The sequence below is a fragment of the Herpailurus yagouaroundi genome, unplaced genomic scaffold, assembly GCF_014898765.1.
Source record: "Herpailurus yagouaroundi ecotype Mexico unplaced genomic scaffold, PumYag 188, whole genome shotgun sequence".
NCBI lineage: Eukaryota > Metazoa > Chordata > Mammalia > Carnivora > Felidae > Herpailurus > Herpailurus yagouaroundi.
This window is the reverse complement of record NW_024412419.1, coordinates 35,783,514-35,805,128: the sequence shown is the minus strand read 5'-3', so window position 1 is coordinate 35,805,128 and position 21,615 is coordinate 35,783,514. Positions and strand designations below refer to the sequence as shown.

The window sequence follows — 21,615 nt, the reverse complement described above, 5'->3', positions numbered from 1 at the left end:
TATGATTCAGAATGATTTTATTTAAGCAGACATAACATATATACATTTGTAAGTGCACAGACGATGTATCTTATGTACATGGCTTAGACAGCTGTTTAAAGACAACCAGTGCCTACTGGGAAATAATTTTTTACAAAAGTGTGGAAAAAAACAAAGATCAACTGAGGAGGCAAAAACTAGACATGAATTCAAAACATGGATATAGGTTTTCATAATCAAGAACAGTGCCCTCACCATCTCCTCCCTGTGGTCACTACAGGGCAGGAAACTTTAATCAAAGAGCTTCAGGGTGCTGGTTCCCAGACCGTGAGGAAGAGAAGGGAAGAGCAACCGATAAAAAACCTGGCACTTTGGTAGTGGGCTACAGCCTTGCCACAGGCCTGCCGCACTTGCAGCACCCAGAGTGGGGACGTCCTGGTCACCGAAGAAGCGATGAGCCCCTTTCTGCCAACTCTTCTCGGGCAAACTCAATCCCCTTGCCTCACAAGAATGTCGGAAAGGTCCTCAGTTCCTTCCAGCTTTAGATTCTGAAGGAAGATCAAACACATGAACAGATTCTAATCAAGGTAACAGGGTGGTGACTACAAAGAATGAACTTAGTCCCATGATTGTAAGAAAATTATGTTATAGCAAATATCACTTGCATAATAAAGCTAATTGCAAATCCTTGCCAACTGCAGGGGGAAAAAAGGCAAAAAGAAAGGCTTCCTGGTGCTGGTTCCTGCAACAACCTCTCTCTGTAACGGGCCCAAGAGCTAAGCTATTTGCTCTGGAAGGAACGAAAAGCGGATGGGGAAGCCACCAGGAGACACAACACATGCTTGTTAACCCTGTCCATGTGTGGCCTTGTCCAGGCCCTCCCCCTCCCTGCCCCATAACCTCATCCTTGAGGACGGCCGTGACAGCCCCCTCGCTCCATCTGCTCAGGCCTTTCCCTACCTCTCAGCTCTTCCCCCACCTAACACCCCCACTCTCCCACCCCATGAATTCCCCACCAATCCCAGGCACTTGTTTCCTTTAGGACCAAACAATTGCCAGAGGCCTGTCTTGCCTAAGCTCACCACAAGCATACCTCCCCTCACTTGGCACTGGAGGCAGGCACGATGTGCTGGCACTCAGCAACCACACCACCCTTTCTGGTGCACCTTCCTGTACTGCTAACGATGGAAAGCTGAAATCATACCCCCCTGAAGTGTGACTTCTACGACTCAGGTTCCAGAAGCGGTTCAGGTTTGGCTAATCAGTCACACCATATTGACACTCGGGCCCACAGAGGTAGAGGAGACCCAGCGTCCACCACTGCACCCCAAGCCCCGTCGCACTTCTCAGGGGAGCTCATTCCCAGAGTGGCTGATGAAGAGTCCAGATGGGAGTGAAAGACAGGGAGAAAGAAGGCCACAAAGGAGTCATGTTCTGGTATTAAGCGTTGTGAAATTTCTCTTGGTGGTTCTTTTTTTTTTTTTTAATTTTTTTTTCAACGTTTATTTATTTTTGGGACAGAGAGAGACAGAGCATGAACAGGGGAGGGGCAGAGAGAGAGGGAGACACAGAATCGGAAACAGGCTCCAGGCTCTGAGCCATCAGCCCAGAGCCCGACGCGGGGCTCGAACTCACGGACCGCGAGATCGTGACCTGGCTGAAGTCGGACGCTTAACTGACTGCGCCACCCAGGCGCCCCTCTCTTGGTGGTTCTAAACTGAGTTACCACAGACCCCTGCAGACTATCATGGTAACTGACAGGGTCACTGTCACAGTCAAATCTTCTCAAACAGCCCAAAGCCAAGACCCAGCAATGGCCTCCCTCAGCGCTTAGCCCAAGGGTTTCTGGTCTGGTGCCATCTCCCCATCCTTTAAATGCTGAGCGCTCTGGGCCCCTAAAGACACACTCGATCACAGCACAACAATACCGGCCCTGCTGTTGGGGGAAGCAGCGCAGTGCTGGAGCCAGAGCATTATGTGCCTCAGTGAGGCCACAAAATCACCGATGCTTTTTAGCAGGGTTTCCTCGGCCCGGTCTATTTGGGAACCGAGTGTAGATCATACAGCCGCTCTCTCACAGGGAAGAGGCAGGCTTCTGCAGAGACACACAGCCCAGGGCACCACCGATTCTCAGACTGGTGCAATTGAGTGAAATCAGTAACATTCTCAATTTGGACTCAAGATGAGGGTTTCTGAGCTTTGGGGGCACCCTGTGCTTTAGGAGCCTGTGTGTACTAGGAGAACACACCCAGAGGGAGAGTTCACCAGCACCTACGTCCGTAAAGATGGTGTGAGGTTCCAGGCCTCCCCCAGAACAGCTTTACAGTCACACTTCTGAATGTCAGACAGATGGATGGCTTGTGTGCCCTCCTCTTCAGATGGGGAATGCTCCTCAGAGCCATTTGTGGATTTCTTGTCAGGATGATAATATCTTTTTGGTTTTTTTTTTTTCCTCCTAGTTATTCTTTCTTCATGTAGTTTGCTTCTGACATTGAATAAGTTGGAACATGTCAAGAATCACACGGAGCCATTTTCACCGCCATCTCCCACAACCACGGATGGGGCTGTGTGTCCCCTAGCCTTGTCTTCAGGAGTTCTGAACAGGGCACATGACCCCTCCAGTCAGCCACTGCTGCTTACTACCTTTCACCCAGCAGCCATGTGAGTTCAATGTTCCTGGGTCAACAATCAACCACGGTAGCTCTAATGTATAAGCTCTTCCCGTCAGAAGCTAAGCTGGGTTGCTCTGTTCACGCCTCAGTAGTGAACGCCCGGGCCCAACAGTCAGCACCGTAGGTGCACACAGGCAGCACCTGTCCCGGCTCACTGGCTCTTCCACATCTCTTCCCCGCCCAGCCTCAAAACTAGCTTCTGCCAAATGGACACTTTCTTCTTCTTCAGTGAGGTCATGACCTCCGAAAGAGAAAACGTGGTCCCTGACTCCCAGTGGGAGGTCCACGTGGATAGGCTGAAGGCTATCCTACACGGGTCATCCTGCAAGGGAACCCCTCGCCTTCGGGCCCAGCAGTCGGTCCAAGCAAGCCCAGAGCCGCGAAACAGTCGATCATCATTGCGTCATTTTAATTACGAGGCCAGAGGTCAGGCATTGGCACACAGGAAATCCTGGGTGCTCCTGCAGCACCCCATTTTTGCTGGCATTCCAGTGCAATCTTATCAATCCTCTCAAACCACTCTTCAGTGTTCAGACAGGCACCACACTCTCGGCTCTGGGGCAGGGTTCCGGTCTTGGAGGAGGTTAGAATCCACAGCTGTGGTGCACAATAGCAGCGAGACACGCCCAACCCTAGTGATGCTCTACTTCAAGAGCCAAAGTCTATGTGAGGGACCAGCTGCCTAAGGACACGAAAGGATACAAAGGGTACAAAGCCTCATGCAGTGCCACTTGTTGGGGCTTGTTGCTGGCTGCCTCACCGGGCTGCCTCCTGGGTAGCTGCCACCACACTCTTGGGAAGATGGGTCCCTGCCCGCTCTTCTGGTGACTGTGCCACAGCTGCTCAGTTCTGCTGGCTGGCGTGGCACACTGCGGAGCCTGGCATTGTTGGTGGTGCAGCCCTGCTGGCCATGGCCTCCATGTCTCACTATCCTCTCCCTGCATCAATTTTCCTTTCATCCTCACCTGGCCCTCCGTCCTCCACCACATCTCCATGTGTCTTGACTTTGGCACCGGCAGGATTTGCACTTTAAAGCCTCCGACACCCCAAAATACAAAAGCACTTTATGTTTTAAAGTTGGGAACTGACAGATCACAATTCAGCACCTAAAAATTTCCCCAGTTGGGTCCTCCTCATTATTTTCATTGCTAATCACACCCAGTGGCCTTTTTCTAAGTTACTTCTAAGTGCATGGTTAATCGTCTGGGTTGAAAGTACTGCATAAGTCACTGTATTTAAGATGTCTTATGAGGTTGCCCGTAAGAGATCTAATTAAGAGCTCAAACAGGTTGCTATGAACAAAGAATACTCCCATGCTTACCAGATTTACCTACCTTTTCATTGGCTAAATGTAGGAGACAGGCAAAGGCCAGAGGTATAGAGAGGTTCTGAGCCATGAGGGGAGGCAAGCTATAAAACAAAGAGGCAAGTATTTAGCTGGGTCACTGCAGTTCTAGGAACAAAGGCTCTTTCATCAAGTATGAATACACATGTCCAGTGAACAAACTAAGCAGAAACAAAGAAATATTTCAGATGCATTTTATAAGCAGGTTCTTCTAGTTTCTCATTTGGAAATAAAATATCACTTGTCCCATTCCAGCCAATGGTGCAGAAAAATGCCTTTTTAAAAGTTGGTCTATATTAACTCATTTCACAATGCAAAGAAGACACAGAAAAACTGCCCCAAGTATTAAAAGAGCAGAGCGTGTGCAAAGGGTCTGTCAGCCCTGCGGTCACTGGCACGCACCTCTTCTGCAGGTCCTTTGTGAGCCCGCTGAGCATCTTCTCATCAGCCACCTTTCCCATGTCCCCTTCTTTTCCAGTTTCACTGTGGTTTGTCTAACAGAAGAAGGATATTGACAACTCCGATCTGTAGGACCAGTTCACTTTCGAGAAAGCAACATGAACCTAAAGATTGTATCCCCCAAAAGTCTACATCTGAATGAAACCACATTTTCTAAGTTACATCTTAAAGAAAAGGGACCCATAAGGGGACTCCATTCCTTAGCCCTGCACCAGGACACTGACTACCAAGTGATGGTAAATGTTGATGTCAATGTCAATGTAATCCCAGTAAAGGAAAAACTGCAAAAAGTCTTCTAGTTTTCTCTGAGGAAAAAAAATACAAACCAACAAAAGCCATGATCATTTATAGTTTCAACTGGCCTAACGCAGCCAAGGGCAGCACAGAATCCATAATCCATACGGCAAGCAGTTATCAAAGGATATCATGTCTCGTATTTGTGTTACAATAATTCAGAATGTGTACATGGTGGGTGGGATGGGGAGGCAGGACAGGATGGGTGACAGTATACATAAAACAGTGATAGTTATCAGAAGTAGGTGTTCACTATACTATTCTCTCTCTACTAATATGTTTGAGTATTTTCGTGATAAAAGACTTTTTAAAAAAGAATAAATTCTTAGTTAACCATAATCCCTGGAGTAGAGGGTATTCTAAGTTGTTTAAATTCAAAGTTTGGGGTGCCTGAGTGGCGCAGCCAGTTGAGTGTCCAACTCAATTTTGGCTCAGGTCATGATCCCAGGGTTGTGGGATCAAGCCCCACATCGGGCTCTGTGCTGAGCATGGAGCCTGCTTAAGATACTCCCTCTCTCCCTCCCTCCCTCTCTCATTCTCCCTCCTTCCCCCCACCCCCCGTCCCTGGTCGCGTGCTGTCTCTCTAAAAATAAAATAAATCTTTAGGGGCATCTGAGTGGCTCAATCAGTTAAGCATCCGACTTTGGCTCAGGTCATGATCTCTGTGAGTTCCAGCCCCGCAGCAGGCTCTGTGCTGACAGTTCACAGCCTGGAGCCTGCTTCTGTGTGTGTGTCTCTCTCTGCCCCTTCCCAGCTTGTGCTCTGTCTCTCTCTTTCAAAAATAAATAAATGCTAAAAAAAAAAAAACAAAAAAAAAAAAACTAAAAAATAAACAAATCTTCAAAATAAATATATAAATAAATAAACTCAAAGTTTACGTAGAACCCCTTTGTTACTTTTTTTTATTTTTAATTTTTTAAGATGTTTTATTATTTATTTTTGAGAGAGAGACAGAGACAGAGTGTGAGCGGGAGAGGGGCAGAGAAAGAGGGAGACACAGAATCCAAAGCAGGCTCTGGTCACTGAGCTGTCATCACAGAGCCTGACGCGGGGCTCAAACTCATAAGCTGTGAGATCATAACCTGAGCCAAAGTCGGACACTTAACCGACTGAGCTACCCAGGCACCCCACCCCTTTTCTACTTTGTAAAAAGCGCATTTCCCTTACATTTGCATCCTATTCAGTTTTAGGCATATGATTGGAGCCTTAGCTGATATGTAGGACTACACAACTCAGGGTCCTCAGTCAAAGCATGATTTTCACTTCTCAGCCAACAGGAGAAGGTATAGGAGAACGGGTTGGGTTTGGAAAGCTCAGAACATTGTCTGAGCATTAGCGGTCCAATAGAGAGGATGGAAGGATTCTGGTTAACTGAGAGTTCCATTTAGTTGGAAAGAGTCAGTCAAGGTTTCACCTTGTTCTGAAGGAGAAAGAGACAATTTGACAAAATTGTTTTTAACTATTTTCCTACTTTGATTATATTTCCCAAATCAAGAAGTATTAGATCAAAGGGCTTAAACATTTTATGGCACCTGAGATGTTAGAATTTGCTTTCCAAAAGGGTCATTTATCAACTTAAATGCAGTGAGTAAGTGCTCCAAGCTTTTCCTCAACGCTGTACTGAAAAAATTGTTTAACTGCTAAAGTTGCTATTTTAAAGGAGCCTAAAATGCTTTCATCTGTATTTTTTGATTACCAGCAAGGCTGAATAATGTCACGTGCACTAGTTTACCATCTGCATCGCCTTTCGTGTGACTTGCATGTTCATATACTTGGTTCATTTCTCTTTCAGAAGGTGTGAAGTTTCTTTGTATTTCTGAATGAGTGCTTTCTGAATTCACGCCATTGATCTTAGAGCCTTAACCATGAGCTATTCCCCTCCCACATGCCGGGCACCTAGAGAGTAAGCAGAACATGTTACCTCCGCGTCTGCATGCTTGGAGAACTCTGTCAGCAAACTCCACATGCTTTGCTTCAACTTCTTCATGTCCATCTTTTTGGCAGTCTTGGCATAATGAATTTCAATTTTATTTACCTGCAATAGATATATAACCAAGTAAAACTAAGTAAAATAAAAAAAAAAAACATTTACCATCAACCCATTGTAAAATCAAAAGTCTGGAGTTCAAATAAAGAATCTAGTTTGGTTTAATCCAAGGAGTTCTAGAACTTCCTTTGGATATACCAAAATAGAGTCCCTTCCTTTAACCTAATTTCTTGTTGATCAAGTATAATTTACATTAAGACTAACCTGGAAAGAGACATAGGTCAATCAAATATATATGAAATCACCAAGCCTGTCACTTGGTATGGGACAGATGCTTAATGCATGATAATTTAAAACAAATTGAATCTGGCCAAGATTTTCCAGAGACAAATAGCTAGCCTCACGCAATCAGCACAGAAACCGATTTTCCCCGCCTGCAGCCTTCATTCACATACTTTACCACTTTGCTCCTAGTTATATGGTTTATCACAATCTCTGGAGAGATGACTAGTTCTACACATACTTAATTAGCATCAGCTCATTCCCAACACAGCCCTACTTAAGAGTCAGCCACTTAGAGAGCAACGACTTAAAATGGAGGGGAAAAAAAAAAAAAAAATCAAGCCCAGACCAATATGACTCTCATATAGGAGGCAAATTAAATAGATCTCAGGCAAACAATATAATTCTCAGCTTTCACCTCTACCTTCTGAGGTTCAGCTACCAGATTCGACTCCCCATAAGTGGTGATGTCCAATCCTTGGACTTCAGGGATATCATCATTCTCTTGTGTTGTTTTAGGTGGATGGCAAGATGTAAGGTCAAAGGTCCCAACTGGTCCCACAAATAAATCATCCGACTCTTCATAATCACTGTCAGCAGCCTGGGCAAGAAAACAGTTCTTCAAGTTTGGCAGAAGCTGTCTGAGGCTTAGAAGTATCCTTGAAAAAGACTGTATTTACACATCAAGAGCAGAGCACCTGAGAGTTCATTGTGTGAGTCAAGCCTATGATGGACTTCTAGGTGCCTCTACTTATCTTCCTGTTATACATAAACCCTAAGAGGAAAGCTTCTGTTAACTAAGACCTCTAGAGCAAGTTAAAAGGAATTCAATAATCACAACTGCCAGTATCACCTTTGGCTTCAGGCCAACTTAAGATTTCATTTTATAGAAAGCATTCTTGAAACACTGGAGATCTGACCCACATCCCTCACCCAATGTGAGCACAAGAGTCGCCAGGGGTCTCCAGCTGGCCACAGGATTCCTGTCCGGGAGCCATGAAAAATTCATTCTTGGACCAAGGCCAGCAGGAATGGATCAGATCTCTGGGCTGGGACCCAGGACTTGTTTTTAGCAGTGATTCTTTTTTAGGGTGATTCTTAAACACCCGGAAAGTTTGAGAAGCACTCAAGAGGTCTGGATTTTCACTAAAATGTAACAACGCAATTCTCCACGTAAGATGGTAAGATGAACAAACTATTCTGCAGTTCTTGTCCCTCTCCCTACAGGGACACAGATGAGGCTTAATATTTCCCCCCTTTCTGTTATTTACATTTGCTATCTCATTAGTGGACTCACAATAGGAATACTGAGATTATTTAGCCTAAACCTAGATCTAAATTTGGGGAGTAGCTTGTATAAGTTTGCAATGTAAGAACCAAAATCAGAGCTAGAAGCCTGGTCTACTGAATCTACCCCATAGACTTTTTGCCTATCAGATCACACCATCTTCACATGTCTATGTGCTGTCTCCCTAGCCGAAATACTAGCTCCTCAGAGCAGGAAGAGTATTTTCCTTTGAAATCCCAAAATAGCCAAGATAAGTGCTTTGCACAGGCTAAAGATATTGACTGGTTTATTGGAGTATGATCATTTGTTTCCGCATGTAGAACTGGCGGCAAAGCAGGCCAAGGTGTTGGCTGTTTCCTCAGCTTTGCTCATTCCCTGATGCCTGGGGCAGGGCAGGCAGCCACAAACTCCCCACCTCATTTAGAATTTCCTGCAGCTTTCTACCATATAGGAAAGAAGGCTCTTCCGCTTAGAAGAGAGGACAGAGCCCTTCTCTCCTTTACCTGTAATCCAGGGCAAAAGTTGGAGGTGTCGTTAGGGTTGTTGTAATCATAGTCTCCAATTTCTTCATAATGTTCAGTTCCTGCCCTCTGGCCTTGGGCCATCTTAAGTAACTAGAATGAAGGAAAGAATAACAGTAGAAAGCAATTTCTAGGAAAGCATCTCTAAACTAAGATGGACAATAACCTTAGTTCTTATGATCAATCTCCTAGAATTATAGAATTTTAGGGGTGCCTGGGTGGCTTAGCCAGTTAAGCGTCTGACTTCATCTCAGGTCATGATCTCACGGTTCGTGAGTTCGAGCCCCACGTCGGGCTCTGTGCTGACAGCCCAGAGCCTGGAACTTGCTTCAGATTCTGTGTCTCCCTCTCTCTCTTCCCCTTCCCTGCTCATACTCTGTCTCTCTCTGTCTCTCAACAATAAAAATTTAAAAAAAAAAAAAAAAAAAAAAAAAAAAAAAAAAAATTAAAAAAAAAAAAATAGAATTATAGAATTTTAGGGTTCTAAGGGCCCTGAAAAGTCATCTTAATCCTGACAACTTCAACTGCACAGCTCTGTTCTAGAGCAAGCCCTGGGGTAGCAGGGCTTGGAGACTCCATCCAACCCAAATAAACCAGAGAGCTGGTGTGCAATTAGGTCTGTGCACAACTTTATTGGAAAGGGTTTCTTCATTAAAAACAAAACTGCCTAAAGCTATCTGAAAAGAAGTCAACTTGGTTGCTGCTCGAGCAATTCTGAGAAAACCCATTCACAATTTTAATTCACAGGCAGCCTGTCTCATTTCTGGGACAATCATAAGAAACATCCAGCTTTTTTCCCTGTTGTTACACACAGGGTCCTTGTTCTGCCTTCCAGAGCCTCAGAGAACAAGTCTGCCTCCTCCTTTGGGAATGCCTGTGACCACAGCCCTTCAGATATTTGCTGATCGTTAGACCAGTGATTTTTGCCTGAGGGGTTTCTCTGGGGAGAAGGACATGAGGCTGAAGGTATGTAGTTTACAAAGCATACTGAGTATTTTAATACAACTCTATACCCAAAAGCAGCCAAAAAAACCCTTCACAATGTTTTTATAATACAAATCCAAAAATAATATTCAACAATAGGCATTTATTGTCTACTTTCTTCCACTGTTCCTCCTATAACACTATTTCTAAATCTCTCTCCATTTAGGATACTCTCCTCGAGGCACACTCTAAATTGTCCACAGTCTACAAAAAGTGTTTCAGGAAGGGAATATGACAGCGGTTGCTATTAGAATCCCCTTGCAAGATATTAAACTGGATGGGTGGTTGATCTGTATAGTCTCTAACCAAATAGTGCTTATTAATCCAGCATCTAATTTCCAGAGTTTCCAGAGCTTAACAGTCATTTTCCCAGTGTAACTCTGCTGGGAAGGTCAGGCATCTCCAGCTCCTGCTGCCTGGCTGCCCTACCACACACAGTGAATGTGTTCCCATGGACAATCAGAAGCAAAAGTTCTTTCTTCTATAAGAGACAATCATAAAACAAAAAACAAAAAACCACCCCCTGGAATGCAAGGTCTCAATGACTTTGTTCTACCACCTTAACATCTGAATATGCAAATTCCCACCGAAGGCCACAATCTTCAAATGCTCACAATAAGGGCTTGAGGGAAAAGGGGGTGGCTTGTGGCCACAGAGAGCAGCTCCAGGCTGGGCAAGGTTTGAGAAGTGTCCTACCATCCTGCTCTTCCGCCACAGGGTTCCACTTTCTGATCAGAACGAGGGCGCTAGCATCTTACCAACACTGACCATAGCCATACTCTCTCGTACTGCGGTTTTGTATCTCTTTCTGCACTTTTAAGAGTATTTCTATTAAATAAACAGTGTTGATTAAAAAGGAAAATAAATTACTGTTGGTTTATAAAAACACAATGTGAGATATCAGTGATTTGGGGGAGCTGTATACATATCATTACGGTCTTGTACAGAAAGAGGCAAAATAAGGAAGAGGAAACTGAAGACAGTTTGTGTATATGACGCCACAAGACTAGAACCACCAGGAATGCAAATGAACGGGGGTCTAGATAAATGAAACCTAGCTTGAACCACTGACCGGTTACCCTGGCAACAGTGACATGCGCTTGCTACCAGCATCACCAGAAGAACCACAGGCAGATGAAGCGAACGGCGACTAGGTACAGCACCAAGTGGTCTGGAGTGCTCATCTTAACAGAGGAGCCAGGAAGGTTGCGCAGCACTGGAGAACTCCCTGAGGACCGCACAGTCAGACACTGGCCCCTACATCACCCCTCATGTCACAGTCTACACCCCGTCCACACCCTGACCATGAGGAAGGCAACGTGGGCTGGGGACAGCATCTGCCTAGTGAATCCACCACCTCAACGAGAAAGTAGAGAATCAAGCAATAACTAACATCTTGTAAGAACCTCAACAAAAGATTGTTTATCGCCCTAGCATTTCAGCGTGTAGGGCTCAGTGTCCATCCGGAGGTCTAACCAACTGATGTATTTCAAATCTTTGGTGTGCATCTATCCCATAAGCTTTCCCTTTAGCTCTGCTATTCCTACTGCGTCTTCCAGTAACTGCCCTGGGCTAACACACATCTCTCCTCTCGCTCTCTCCTTTTCCTTAAAGGCACTGTCTGACAGTCACACTACCCATCATCCGATACCTCTGATGCTATCAGCAGGTTAGACAACAGCAGCAGCCTAAACAAACCAAGAACAGTCTTATCCTGGTCTTACCCTGGTTCCTGGTTTGAGATGCAGCTGGACAAGATTATCAGTCTCATAGAGGAAATCCGTAGGAAGAGTGGTAGCTCTCCAATTCTGATTCTCCAAAGTGGATTTGGTCAGAATAGTAGCAGCCTATTAAAAAAAAAAAAAAAAAGTTTTTAGGCATCTTTAATAAGAATGTTCAAAACATATATATGTATTTTTTTAAGGAGCTTGGAAAGGATTTGGGCAGCACTAGTCTACTGTCAGAAATCCCAGTTCCATGTGAAAGAGTGATTTTGCCAGACATTATTCATATTCTAAACCTGATTCTATCTGCCACTGAGTTCGGGGTTTTTTCTCAATTCCTCTAGAGACTGAGGGAGAATGAAACCATCTATTTACTCTAAAACTTGTATTTGTAATTAATTGTTTAAAAAATCACATCTGTGGGGCATCTGGGTGGCTGTTGGTTAAGCGTCCAACTCTTGATTTCGGCTCAAGGCAGGATGTCGCCATTTGTGAGTTTGAGTCCTGCATTGGGCTTCATGCTGACAGCACGGAGCCTGCTTGGGATTCTCTCAATCTCTCTCTCTCTCTCCCTCCCTCCCTCCCTCCCTCCCTCTGCCCTTCTCTTGCTCACATACACTCGTGCTCTCTCTCTCTCAAAATAATAAACTTAAAACAAAAATCACATCTAGGGGTGCCTGGGTGGCTCAGTCGGTTGAGCGTCTGACTTTGGCTCAGGCCATGATCTCATAGCCCATGAGTTTGAGCCCCGCATCGGGCTCTGTGCTGACAGCTTGGAGCTGGAGCCTGCTTTGGATTCTGTGTCTCCCTCTCTCTCTGCCCCTAACCCACTCGCATTCTGTTTCTGTCTCTCTCAAAGTAAATAAATACTAAAAAAAAAAAAAAAAAAAAAAAAAATTAAAAAAAAATCACATCTGAAAAGAAAGAAGAGTAAAAAGAGTAATTTAAGAAAGCACATATGCTAATAAATCTAGCACAAACCTTTGTTTTTCGAAAATATATGTCAAAGTCAATATCATCATCAAAGTCAATTTCAAAATCTTTCTTTGTATTATTCTTCTTCTTGTTTTCTGATTTGGAGGCAGCATCATCTGCAGAAATGAACACAGACATCAATACCGTTCACCTCTGTGGACAATATTTACCCATTCTGCAAGATCCTTATCAATGGCAAAATACCATTTTTATCTGAACAACATAATGGCATTAGGAAAGGCAAACCACATACCTATTTCATCAACTGGTAATTTGTGGTCTTGCTAACAAAACACAATAAAAAATATGCTAATTAATCCCTTCCATTCAAAGATAGAATGCAAAACATACAACGCTGGCAAGCCCTTCAGAGTTCTAGAGTCCTGCCTTGTAAGCTTGTGGTCATTCCCACATATGCTGGATGGTCACTGACACTATGTGTTCAAGTTCCACCTAGAAGTACATACGTTTGAGTCGGGGTCTAAAGCGCCAGTGATCCGGGCCAGCCCACATCGACATGGTACGGGGACTAAAATAGGAATATTCTCCAGGTTTCATGGACAGAAGGGGGCACATGGTCCTAATGTCTCCATCCCCAAGGGGAATCATTTCTTCCCTGTAACACACATGAAATCACATTTTTAATGTACAACCATGTACATGTCAATATATATAACACAATCACGCATTTATATGTAAAGCAGCATGTGAGGCAACTGAAGACTACCTACTCAGTTTTCACAGATGGGCAGGATTTCTAAGAGTTAGTTCAATATAAATACTTCATCGTTAAAAATCCTTTAGTTTTTCCTTAGTCAAAGTGCTTTTGCTTCTCTTAATTTTATAACAATACGGTCATAGCTATACAAGGAGGTTTTAAAGTGCTTCATAAAATGCAAGTTTACCCACTTGAGAGACAAGAAAAGTGGCAGAGAGAAAGTTGGACTGCACAGTTAATAAAATGCCAGAGCTGGGAGTTGGACACAATTCTCTGAATCAGCTTCAAGATCTTTCCATATGGAAGATTTCCCACCACACAAGATGATAATCTCTCTCTCATTCTTTCTTCACCATCCTTCCAAAAGTGAGGGCTCCAATAACACTAGTGTAATGTCTACCAAAAGTGAAAAGATGTTATTCTAATTTGTCCCCCAAAATGATCGGGGTGGGGGAGGGGCACTTGTAATCCGTTAAGCCATCTTAGCTTTATTCTTTGCTGTGTGTGAAGTCTAACTGGCCAGTCCAGAATGGCAGTTTTGGGTTGATTTTTCAACCTTTCTACAAGGTACTAGTATGTGCGAGGTAGCTTTCTCCTAAAGGTCCCTGACACATCAGAAAGTATGTTAGCGCTGCTATACTGCCCTCTAAAGGTAAAGGTAACAAGGAAACTTCAGGCACCAAGGGGTTTTTCATCCATACTGTGCGATCCATATACACACAAATCCTCGTAAATTTACATTAAACCTTATGGAATAAGGTTAAAAAGTTTTAACAGGGGACTTCACCTGTATCTACAGAATATTTATTTAAAAACTAGGAAACTGGATTTGTATAATTATTGTGCAATTAAAACTTAATTTTAAAAATAAGAATATGCTCAAAAAAATTCACATTTCCAGTCTGTAGAACGCCCATGTTACTGATAACAACTGTACTACACTGTGAGCTCCGGAGGGAGAAAGACGATGCCTTCAGTAGAATCTCTGCTCAATTCTCACAGATACTGTTCTGTTTCGGCAGTCATGCTGGGAATTTATTGGGAACTTATAGGCAAAGCTATAAAGAGCTTGGCCCCCATCTCCTGAGAATCTGTGGGCCATGGCAGGGCTAAGGCCCTTGAGGCTTGAACTCTAGCCATTTTATCTTATGATACACAATACTATGTGGCAGGCGCCCTACTGGTCCTAAGTCCCTGACTCAACAACCAACCTACTTCATGATTTATCCAGTTTTCAAGGCCTACCCCCCACCCCCATCAAGCTTCTCTAATCCCCTCTGGGGGAACTACTTCCTTTACCTGCTCCCCCACCACAGGGCTCCTCCTTCAATTCAGCACCAGTTCAGCACATCACACTTTAACCTGCAGGGTAAAGGTCTCCTCCCAGTTGGCTTCTAGCACATCACCCGGCACTCAGCAAAATGCTTCATTCTTACATGCATGGAGCGGGCTGTGGTGGGCCCCGGACTATAGACTAGGTCTGTAACCACAGCAAGCACCTGTACACAGAGAGATTGGCTAGAGCACACGTGGCCCACTGCTGCAGGAAGAGGGAATGTGCCCAAGATGCTGCTGGACATACAACACTTCTGTCAGGCCTGGCCTCGTTAACAGATGATGTGCACAGTTGTCCAAGTGTTGCCATCCAGGGACCAATAACATGGGGCATCCTACAGAACACTGGAACTTCTAATTCAGCACTGCCATAACCCACCTTGAGCTAGAGAAGCCCTTAAAGACCTTTTAGTCCAGTACAGTGTCGTCATCACGGGTGCACAGTACAATCACCCAGGAAAAGTTTGGGAAATGTGACAAAGAGCCTGGCTTCAGGGACTCTCAGTGAAATGCTCTGGGGTGGAGCCTACTATCCAAAGTTCATTACATGCAGCCAGAATTGGCCAAAGGTGCTGAGTGATACCCAGCTCCATCCCAGTATTTAACTTCTCTGAGCCTGTTCCCCCATCTGTGAAGTGGGGATAACAGGACTTAATGATAAGGTTGTTGTAAGGCTTAAGAAATGACATTTTCTGCACTACGTAAATTATGTGAGGTAATGCAGGTAAGGCACCTGGCATGGGTCTGGCACAAAGCCAGAATAATACAGCACTCATGAGCTCAGACGTTATTATTATCTAGTCCAAACCCTTCATTTTCTGGATGAGAACACAAGACCCTAAAAGGTGATGCTACTTGCCTCTGCACCACATCTCACATCTATCAATGACAGAGTCAAATCTGTGCAGTTTAAATATTGACTGAGCTCTCGGGAAAGAACAGCACCAGGCCAAGGATAGGGATTTCAAGATGGACAAAACCTTAGGCTAGAACCTAAGCCCCCTGGCCCCAATGCATTCAGTAGGATGGACTCTACGATTTCGTTCTGTTTGAAACTGGAGAGAAATGGAGACATTTATTCAAAATACCAAAATGGAAGTAACTAAAGCCCTTTGTTACCATCAATTCCTCAGATGCCAGGAAAAGTAACAGTTGTTCTCTGACATTTGAAAATGATATTAAAAGAGCTAATCCCACCAACCTGCCTACCATTTCTCACTTTGTAGATGATAGGATAGGATGGGAACGGGGACAAGACTGCAAGTATAATAATAGTACAAATCAGGAGAAGAAAGGACGGTGCCAAAGGTCTTAGATGGTAGTTTTGCCTTGAGGTGCTAAATGTTTAGCCCATCACTATCTACTCCGATTTGAAGAGACATTATCAATAAAATCATTTCCCACATAAGCAGACAAATTATACGGGACAACTTCTAAGGTTTTACCCCATAGCAAACCAGCTTAGCTGTCCCCAGTCACAGGCACACAAAACTGCTGTAGGCACAGGGACTGTTCGTTTGTAGTCTTATGGAATCTCCCACACCCAAGCCTATTCATGACCTTTAGAGGCCCTTGGTACTACGTGATTATGATGCTTCCAAACCATATTCAAAATTAAAACAATACTAATCTCTTCAGTATGTATAAAAAGGCCCAGAAAGCTCTGATTTTCTCCTATGCCTACTCGAGTAATAAAAAATTTAAATTACTACAGGCTAATTCCTCCTGCCCAATATGCTCAGTTTTATTTGCTTATTTAGTTTCCCCTGCTTTGCTTATCCCTGGTCTGCCTATCTGCCTATCTGGTAACTGAACACTGCCCAGCCCCCCTTCTTTGCTTGACCCTGAAGAGGCAGGGGCCACTGTTTCTGTAAGCAGCACATAAGCCTGTTTGTGTCTATAACTGACATGTAGGGATGTAGCCAAAAGCCAGACTATGCATCATGTGTAGAAAGAAAGCACACTCTGCGCTACCAAAACACGTAACAAGAGACACCACTGAAGTAGCTCCTGTATCCCGGGTACTTTTTTCCAGCACTTTACATATTTTAGTTCTATCCTTACAAACTCCCACAGTGTCAGTTTTATAACCACTAAGTTGCTGAGCCAAATTCACAGGCAGGTGTGATTCCGTGAGTCAGAACGGCTCAGCCTGTGTGGACTACATGGCCAGCACACCAGCCTAGCCAGTCTCAGAGATGAAATTCGACTGTCTCAGCAGGGAAAGAACAAATGGAAAACTCCGCTGGGAACATCTGTGGCCCTGAGAGCCTTACGGGCAGCTATGAGTGTGGCAGGTTTCCTTCCAGCTCCTGAACTCAGCGTTGTCCCCAGTCATGCTGTGCTCAGGCTCGTCATTCGCATCAAAGTCGTCCTCCATGGGCCCATCAGGAAAATCCCCGCAGTCATCCTCCTCTACCTCGGCGTTGATGTCAAACACCTGTTCGTTTTTCTTGAACTTGTCTACCAGGGCAGACACGGACTGGAGAGGACAAAGAGAGGATTCTCTAGTACTCCCCATTCCCACGGACACCCCAGCCACCGCTGGAGGAACAGACTCCTTTCTCATCCCAAAATTCGAGTTTCCAGCCTCTCCTCCCACCTCCCCAGAGCCAACATTCTCACGATAGTAAAGCGCTGAGGAAGTTTATATTGTGCAGCACAGGATGAAGCTGTATTGTCATCAGGCACATTTTGTAAAACATGAAACAGGAATCTGTATCCATTAACTACATGTTTAGAGAAAACTGTTTTCCATGGAGACCATTTATTATGGAAGTGGTAGTATGTAGGCTAAAGGGGGCCATACTAAAAATATACAGAGGAAAGCTCTACACATGACAATTTCTCAGGAAACTCTGTGCCAAGGGACTCAACCCTGAAGAGCAGGAAATTCCTCGAGCCTGACAGCAGCCTGAGACCAGAGGACTGGAATTAACCATGTTAGAGGGTAAAGCTAATTAAAAAAATGCACACCCAGGAATGACAGGGCTGCCTCACCCTCCATTCCTAGCCCCCAGGTTTTAGTCCTTACAGAAGGGCCAAGGGAAATATTTTCTATACTCTTGGCCAAATAAAAATGATGCCACAGTTTTGGTTCTCACTGGGCAGGACTTGTCTTGGGCCATCTCACTGAAACCATGAGCAGTTGGACAAATGCCCAGAGCCCTTACAAGTCTAAAAATTGAACTCACCTCATTATGTGCCTCGCTGTCCCATTTAGTGAACTGGAACCCGGCCAGGGAAGGGCAGATCTGGCAATCTTCCACACACTGTTGCAAGGGCGCTGGAGAGAACAGAAGATGGCAAAGAGGGACGATGGCAAAGAATGTGGATGGAGCACACTCCTCCCTGCTCAGAACGACCAGAGCAGCACGATGGAGATGGGAGGCTCAGTTGCCTCTTGTTCTGTGGCAGAGGCTGGCTGGAGGCCAAGCTCCAGGTCACAGACTTCTGTCCAGGGAGAGGGTGGTGCTCCAAAGACATACCCACACTGGAAGCAGGCTCCACATTGGCATTCCAAGAATTACTGAAACATTAGGGCAGAAACCTGAAGCACAGACATTTGACTCTGAAATGGACTCTGTGCCCCTATGCTATAGCTGGGAAATCAAAAACCCTTCCAAAAAGTATACCAACTGGGGGTACCTGGGTGGCTCAGTCAGTTGAGTATCCGACTTCAGCACAGGCCATGACCTTGCAGCTCGGGAGTTTGAGCTCTACGTTGGGCTCTTTGCTGTCAGCACAGAGTCCACTTCTGATCTTCTGTCTCCCTCGCTCACTCTGCCCCTCCCCTGCTTGTGCTCACTCTCTCTCTCTCTCTCAAAAAAAAAAAAAAAAAAAAGTGTACTAACTGCACAACCAATCATGCAATGCTACTTATTTTAGTCCCAAACTAAACTAGTTACCTCACAAGATTAAAGTCCCAGTTGGGAGCATAAACTTGGAAATAGATCATGAGCACAAAACAGCTGTACTTAGAAAACTTTAGATGAGAATCGGGGCGCCTGGGTGGCTCAGTCGGTTAAGTGTCTGACTCTTGATTTTGGCTCAGGTCATGATCTCACAGTTCATGAGATCAAGCCCTGCATCAGGCTCCATGCTGGGCGCACAGCCTGCTTAAGTTTCTCTCCCTCTGCCCCTCCCCTGCTCACACATGTGCACGTGTGCACTCTCTCTCTCTCAAAGCAAAAAACAAAAAAAAGAAAAAAAAACTTTATACAAGAATAGAAAGGATGAAAATGGGCACCGTAACATCTGTGTGGCCCTGGGGGCAGGGGGGTGGGGGGGAGGACCAATTTCATGCAACACATAAAAAAGACTGCACACAAGTGTAGCTAGCTACCACATTCCCGCACCTGCCATCCTCCCACTCACGGCTGTCACAATTTCTCAGATGATTCAGAGAGGTATGGATGGTAGGATGGGAGGGGGGATAAAACCCTTTCCAAGCCAGTATAAGGAGTTAACAAAAGGACAGGTCCATTCTCAGACCACCACAGTGGAGTCTGAAAATAATTCACAATGCCCTCTTCTCCTCAGGACCCCCTAAATTGGTAACAAAAGAACAAGGCCTCCCTGGCTCACCAAAAGCCTATTTTAAAGCTCCTTTCCCAAGTCCAAACTGTGACAGGCCAGGCTTAGCCCAGGGCTCTAAAACGTGACTGTGCAAGCTGGCTGCTGACAGGGGCACACGAGGGATGCGACACATATAGACCAGGTGGGCATCAGCTACTTACTACTCTTAGACTCCATGCTGCAGAGAGGAAGAGAAGTTAGTTTCTCCCAAAAGGATGCCCAATTTGGCATTCCAGAGGCACCTTCTGGTAATTTAGCCAAGCAACTTAATGACAGGCTTATTACACTCCAGGGCTGTACGGAAACTTTTCTGATGACTGAAATGCTCTGGTGAGACGCACTATGTGTACTCACCCTTTAAATCTGTCATTTCTACCCAACCTAAATCTGGCAACTCCAGGGGTTCTTCAGTGGAGAGAGTCTGGACATCGGAAGGAAACAGCAGCTCACTTCTGTAGTCATGGCAGTGGAGGGTCGAGAGAAATACCCCCGCTGTGCTGCACTCATCGAATGAGGCTGCTGTCTTCTGAAACATGGGATCGATCTGAACGTAAAAACAGAGGGAACCGAAGAATTATGGAATGCAGCCAAAGCAAATATAAAATCTCATTCACTGGACCCTACTTATACACAACTGCATATGCTGGATTGAAGTATCTCTGCACATGATCCAAACAGGTCGAGGGCTTTCTGATAGGTAGAATCTCATCCTAGCAGATACCAATTGAAAAGGAAGCCTGTGTGTGGTCAGATGAATAAATGCATAGTGCTCAAGTACACGGTAAATGAGAACAAGCTTCTACTGTGTCAATCTGTTTATAATCTACACAGACAGTATCCCTCTGCTGGTCTCTTTCCATAAGTCACTGTTTTTAAATAGCTGTCTCTAGTAGAATGCTATCACAACAAATTCTGTGGACTTAGAAAACCTATATGAGGGATCTGTTCACAAGATCCCATTATTACTCTGAACAGAAATATTTTCACAGATTTGAAGGAACACACTAAGAGACTGAGGGGAAAGACAGGCAGAGTCAGCAGGACTAGATGGATGGGTAAAACATGGAAGAGGCTGTAAGAAGGCTCCCAAGGTTGGGATAAGGAGTAGGAGTGGCACGGCCACATGACACCAGTCCCAAAGGCAGAACAGGGCACAGAGCACGAGAACAAGGACAGAGCAAGGCACACGCACGTGTGGCAAGAGGTTAGAAGTCACCTGATTGTACAGGTGGCCCTGCGACAGGAAACAGGTTGGGTACTGGATTCACAGGTTTTATGTCTCAGGATGTAGCTACTACGGAGAGAAGAGGTCTCAGGTGGGATGACAGATGTGGCTCTCTGGCTCTTTCCTGGCCCCCTTAGCTCTGAGCCTGGCCCCACCAGAACCAAGACTCTCCTCTCGCCTTCCCAATAAACCTGTCTCACCATCCTCCTAGCCCGAGTATCACATATATCACCTCCACGTTCTTCCTGTCTCCCTACCGCTCACCCAGTCACACAGCCTGGCAACTTTTCCTCCCCGCACATCTCTACCATCTATCCCTTCCTTCTTCACCCCTATTGCCACCAATACAACCCACGCCTAAGTTAACCCTTGCCTCTGGTCTTTCTCATTTCCCATTCCAGAAATACTAGTGTTGCTATTCCCATTCCCTTCCTAAGATGCTACCCAGACCATCGGCTTCCCACCTGGAGCCCCACACCCTTTGAGGTCCTGTGTGGGTAGTTAATGAAACTCAGCATTTCAAAGAGTCAATGCAGAAACTGTAAATGCTAAAATAAAACTGAAAAACACTAGTTTTCCTCACTTTTGTCTAGAATTACATCATGCTAGTGTAAGAACAATGGTCTTGACTAACATCTTTGAGTAATTTGATGGGAAAATGAATTATTGCTAACTGCATAGTTTGGATAGATAAAGCTTTTGTCTTTTATTTATGTATTTATTTATTTTTTAAGTAATCCCTACATCCACCATGGGGCCGAAACTCACAGCCCCAAGATCAAGAGTCACATGCTCTAAAGACTGAGATAGCCAGGTACCTTGGGTAGATCAACCTTTTGAAACAAGGGTCCACAGCAAGGAAAAGAGAGAGTAAAAAGAGACCTTGGTAGACAACAAACTGCATGGTAAAGCCTAGGTGGTTTCAGCTGGGTGAGTAAATACTAGACAAACTCTAGTTTGGCTCCAGACAAACTTATAAACCACCCAGCTGCCTAGCTGCCTAGAATCACCTTCCTGGCAATCTCCATCTGAAAATACCTACCTTTCCTTTAAGGCCCAGTTTCAAATTTCACCTCTTCCATCAATTCTGACCTCCACCCACTCTGATTTCCTATACTATGTGCCTTGAACTTCCTTTCATTGTATCTATTTGTGCTCTCCTGGTTTAAAGAACTGGAGCATAATCAGGTTGGAATCTCTCATGACAGCAAACATTTTGCACACAGAGAGCTGTGTCCAAAACAGATCA

At 44.8% G+C, this 21,615-nt stretch overlaps 1 protein-coding gene across 2 annotated transcripts in view; it reads right to left on the bottom strand.

Moving 5' to 3' along the window:
• The window catches only part of NCAPH (non-SMC condensin I complex subunit H), a 33,692-nt gene continuing 12,077 nt past the window's right edge, over nt 1-21,615 (bottom strand). The window contains exons 7-18 of one of the 2 annotated variants that reach the window (XM_040496638.1): nt 19,496-19,685; nt 17,758-17,849; nt 16,840-17,045; nt 12,978-13,126; nt 12,517-12,626; nt 11,536-11,658; nt 8,810-8,920; nt 7,437-7,619; nt 6,671-6,784; nt 4,399-4,490; nt 3,986-4,061; nt 1-527 (exon numbers count right to left, since the gene is read on the bottom strand). In XM_040496638.1, coding sequence (XP_040352572.1) covers nt 468-527; nt 3,986-4,061; nt 4,399-4,490; nt 6,671-6,784; nt 7,437-7,619; nt 8,810-8,920; nt 11,536-11,658; nt 12,517-12,626; nt 12,978-13,126; nt 16,840-17,045; nt 17,758-17,849; nt 19,496-19,685 — 1,506 coding nt within the window. In that variant the 3' untranslated portion in view covers nt 1-467. The remainder of the gene's footprint in view (nt 528-3,985; nt 4,062-4,398; nt 4,491-6,670; nt 6,785-7,436; nt 7,620-8,809; nt 8,921-11,535; nt 11,659-12,516; nt 12,627-12,977; nt 13,127-16,839; nt 17,046-17,757; nt 17,850-19,495; nt 19,686-21,615) is intronic. The other variant, XM_040496639.1, reaches the window with a different exon arrangement.